At 57.5% G+C, this 4,164-nt stretch overlaps 1 protein-coding gene across 1 annotated transcript; it reads right to left on the bottom strand.

The window, feature by feature from the left end:
* Window positions 1–915: 915 nt before the first annotated feature.
* On the bottom strand, window positions 916–3,920 carry LOC121855652 (histidine-rich glycoprotein-like; the record flags this gene model as incomplete). The annotated part of the gene is made up of 5 exons (XM_042350718.1): window positions 916–1,199; window positions 1,361–1,556; window positions 2,489–2,779; window positions 2,932–3,156; window positions 3,668–3,920. Coding segments are annotated over 5 exons (1,249 nt in total), but the record flags the coding sequence as incomplete, so codon positions are not given.
* Between the last annotated feature and the right edge of the window lie 244 nt (window positions 3,921–4,164).

Raw genomic sequence — 4,164 nt, 5'->3', positions numbered from 1 at the left:
CGTCACACATGGTGGTACCTCCTCACATCACACCTGGTGGTACCTCCTCACGTCACACCTGGTGGTACCTCCTCATCACACCCGGTGTTACCTCCTCACGTCACACCTGGTGGTACCTCTCACGTCACCCGGTGGTACCTCCTCGTCACCCGGGGGTACCTCTCACGTCACACCCGGTGGTACCTCCTCCGTCACACATGGTGGTATCTACTCACGTCACACCTGGTGGTACCTCCTCGTCACACGGTGGTACCTCTCACATCGTGGTATCTACTCACGTCACACCTGGTGGGACCTCCTCACGTCACCGGTGGAACCTCCTCGTCACACCTGGTGGTACCTCCTCACGTCACACCCGGTGGTACCTCCTCACGTCACACCTGGTGGTACCTCTCCACGTCACAGTGGAACCTCCTCGCGTCACATGGTGGTACCTCCTCACGTCACCTAGTGGTACCTCCTCGTCACACCCGTGGAACCTCCTCACGTCACATGGTGGTTATCTCACGTCACACCTGGTGGTACCTCCTCACGTCACACAGTGGTACCTCCTCCGTCACACCTGGTGGTACCTCCTCACGTCACACCCGGTGGTACCTCACGTCACACCGGTGGAACCTCCTCACGTCACACCTGGTGGTACCTCCTCACGTCACACATGGTGGTACCTCTCACGTCACTCATGGTGGTACCTCCTCACGTCACACATGGTGGTACCTCACGTCACCTTGTGGTACCTCCTCACGTCACACATGGTGGTATCTACTCGTCACCCCTGTTGGTACCTCCTCACGTCACACCGTGGTACCTCCTCACGTCACACCCGGTGGTACCTCCTCACGTCGCACCCGGTGGTACCTCCTCACGTCACACCTGGTGGTTCCTCCTCGTCACACCTGGTGGTACCTCCTCACGTCACATGGTCAGGAGTAATTTGGCGTGGTAGTTTGAGGCACCTGGGGCGTGGTGGTGGTATAGTACTTTGCTTGGTGTAGTGCACTTGTCGCTGTGGTGTGGTACTTGCCGCTGTGGTGTGGTACTTGCCGCTGTGGTATGGTACTTGCCGCTGGTGTGGTACTGCCGCTGGTATGGTACTGCCGCTGTGGTGTGGTACTTGCCGCTGTGGTGTGGTACTTGCTCTGTGGTGTCGTACTTGCCGCTGTGGTTGGTACTTGCCGCTGTGGTGTGGTACTTGTCCGCTGTGGTGTGGTACTTGCCGCTGTGGTGTGGTACTTGTCGCTGTGGTGTGGTACTTCCGCTGTGGTGTGGTACGCGTTGGATTGCCGCTGTGGTGTGGTACTTGCCGCTGTGGTATGTTTGCCGCTGTGGTGTGGTACTGCCGCTGTGGTGTGGTACTTGCCGCTGTGGTGTGGTACTTGCCGCTGTGGTATGGTACTGCCGCTGTGGTATGGTACTTCCGCTGTGGTGTGGTGCCGCTGTGGTATGGTACTTGCCGCTGTGGTGTGGTACTTGCCGCTGTGGTATGGTACTGCCGCTGTGGTGTGGTACTTGCCGCTGTGGTGTGATTGCTTGCCGCTGTGGTGTGGTACTTGTCGCTGTGGTGTGGTACTTGCCGCTGTGGTGTGGTACTTGCCGCTGTGGTGGTACTTGCCGCTGTGGTGTGGTAGTTGCCGCTGTGGTGTGGTACTTGCCGCTGTGGTGTGGTACTTGTCGCTGTGGTGTGGTACTTGCCGCTGTGGTGTGGTACTTGTCGCTGTGGTGTGGTACTTGCCGCTGTGGTGTGGTACTTGCCGCTGTGGTGTGGTACGCGCTGTGGTGTGGTCCGTGGTGTGGTACTTGTCGCTGTGGTGTGGTACTTGCCGCTGTGGTGTGGTACTTGCCGCTGTGGTGTGGTACTTGCCGCTGTGGTGTGGTACTTGCCGCTGTGGTGTGGTACTTGCCGCTGTGGTGTGGTACTTGCCGTGTTTGGTTCGCTGTGGTGTACTTCCGCTGGTGTGGTACTGCCGCTGTGGTGTGGACTTGCCGCTGTGGTGTGGTACTTGCCGCTGGTGTGGTGCTTGCCGCTGTGGTGTGGTACTTGTCGCTGTGGTGTGGTGCTGCCGCTGTGGTGTGGTACTGCCGCTGTGGTGTGGTACTTGCCGCTGTGGTGTGGTACTTGTCGCTGTGGTGTACTTGTCGCTGTGGTGTGGTACTTGTCGCTGTGGTGTGGTACTTGTCGCTGTGGTGTGGTACTTGTCGCTGTGGTGTGGTACTTGTCGCTGTGGTGTGACTTCGTGTGCCGCTGTGGTGTGGTACTTGCCGCTGTGGTTGTACTTGCCGCTGTGGTGTGGTACTTGCCGCTGTGGTGTGGTACTCCGCTGTGGTGTGGTACTTGCCGCTGTGGTGTGGTACTTGTCGCTGTGGTGTGGTACTTGTCGCTGTGGTGTGGTACTTGCCGCGTGGTGGTACTTGCGCTGTGGTTGATTACTTGCCGCTGTGGTGTGGTACTTGCCGCTGTGGTGTGGTACTTGCCGCTGTGGTGTGGTACCGCCGCTGTGGTGTGGTACTTGTCGCTGTGTGTGGTACTTCGCTGTGGTGTGGTCTGCCGCTGTGGTGTGGTACTTTTCGCTGTGGTGTGGTACTTGCCGCTGTGTGGTACCGCTGTGGTGTGGTACTGCCGCTGTGGTGTGGTACTGCCGCTGTGTGGTACTTGCCGCTGTGGTGTGGTACTTGCCGCTGTGGTGTGGTATGCCGCTGTGGTCGCGTGGTGGTACTTGTCGCTGTGGTGTGGTACTTGTCGCTGTGGTGTGTACTTGTCGCTGTGGTGTGGTACTTGCCGCTGTGGTGTGGTACTTCCGCTGTGGTGTGGTACTTTCGCTGTGGTGTCGTACTTGTCGCTGTGGTGTGGTACTTGCCGCTGTGGTGTGGTACTTGTCGCTGTGGTGTGGTACTTGTCGCTGTGGTGTGGTACTTGTCGCTGTGGTGTGGTACTTGTCGCTGTGGTGTGTACTTGCCGCTGTGGTGTGTACTTCGCTGTGGTGTGGTACTTGCTGTGGTGTGGTACTTGGTGGTTCGCTGTGGTGTGACTTCCGCTGTGGTTATTGCGGGTTGGTACTTCGTGTGGTGTATTGTCGCGTGGTTGTACTTGCCGCTGTGGTGTTGTCGCTGTGGTGGTCGCTGTGGTGTGTACTTGTCGCTGTGGTGTGGTACTTGTCGCTGTGGTGTGGTACTTGCCGCTGTGGTATGGTACTTTCGCTGTGGTGTGGTACCTTGTCGCTGTGGTGTGGTACTTGCCGCTGTGGTGTGGTACTTGTCGCTGTGGTGTGGTACTTGCCGCTGTGGTGTGGTACTCGCTGTGGTGTGGTACTTGTCGCTGTGGTGTGGTACTTCCGCTGTGGTTCGCTGTGGTGTGGTACTTGCCGCTGTGGTATGGTACTTCCTGTGGTATGTACTGCCGCTGTGGTATGGTACTGTGTTGTGGTACTTGTCGCTGTGGTGTGGTACTGTCGCTGTGGTGTGGTACTTGCCGCTGTGGTATGGTACTTGTCGCTGTGGTGTGGTACTTGTCGCTGTGGTGTGGTACTTGTCGCTGTGGTGTGGTACTTGTCGCTGTGGTGTGGTACTTGCCGCTGTGGTGTGGTACTTGTCGCTGTGGTGTGGTACTTGCCGCTGTGGTGTGGTACTTGCCGCTGTGGTGTGGTACTTGCCGCTGTGGTGTGGTACTTGCCGCTGTGGTGTGGTACTTGTCGCTGTGGTGGTACTTGCCGCTGTGGTATGGTACTTGTCGCTGTGGTGTGGTACTTGCCGCTGTGGTGTGGTACTTGTCGCTGTGGTGGTACTTGCCGCTGTGGTATGGTACTTGTCGCTGTGGTATGGTACTTGCCGCTGTGGTGGTACTGTCGCTGTGGTGGTACTTGCCGCTGTGGTGTGGTACTTGTCGCTGTGGTATGGTACTTGTCGCTGTGGTGTGGTACTTGCCGCTGTGGTGTGGTACTTGTCGCTGTGGTGTGGTACTTGCCGCTGTGGTATGGTACTTGCCGCTGTGGTATGGTACTTGCCGCTGTGGTATGGTACTTGCCGCTGTGGTGTGGTACTTGCGCAACCCGAGTGTGTGACCGATAGAGAACTTCGCTTCGAGTAACAACAATTTTGGGGATCGATCGAGTTGTAACTTGACACGCACCATCAAGTATCACCACACTCAATTATGTACAAGTGCCAGTA

The sequence above is a fragment of the Homarus americanus genome, unplaced genomic scaffold, assembly GCF_018991925.1.
Source record: "Homarus americanus isolate GMGI-L3 unplaced genomic scaffold, GMGI_Hamer_2.0 scaffold345, whole genome shotgun sequence".
NCBI classification, from domain to species: domain Eukaryota; kingdom Metazoa; phylum Arthropoda; class Malacostraca; order Decapoda; family Nephropidae; genus Homarus; species Homarus americanus.
This window is presented reverse-complemented; position numbering and strand designations above follow the sequence as displayed.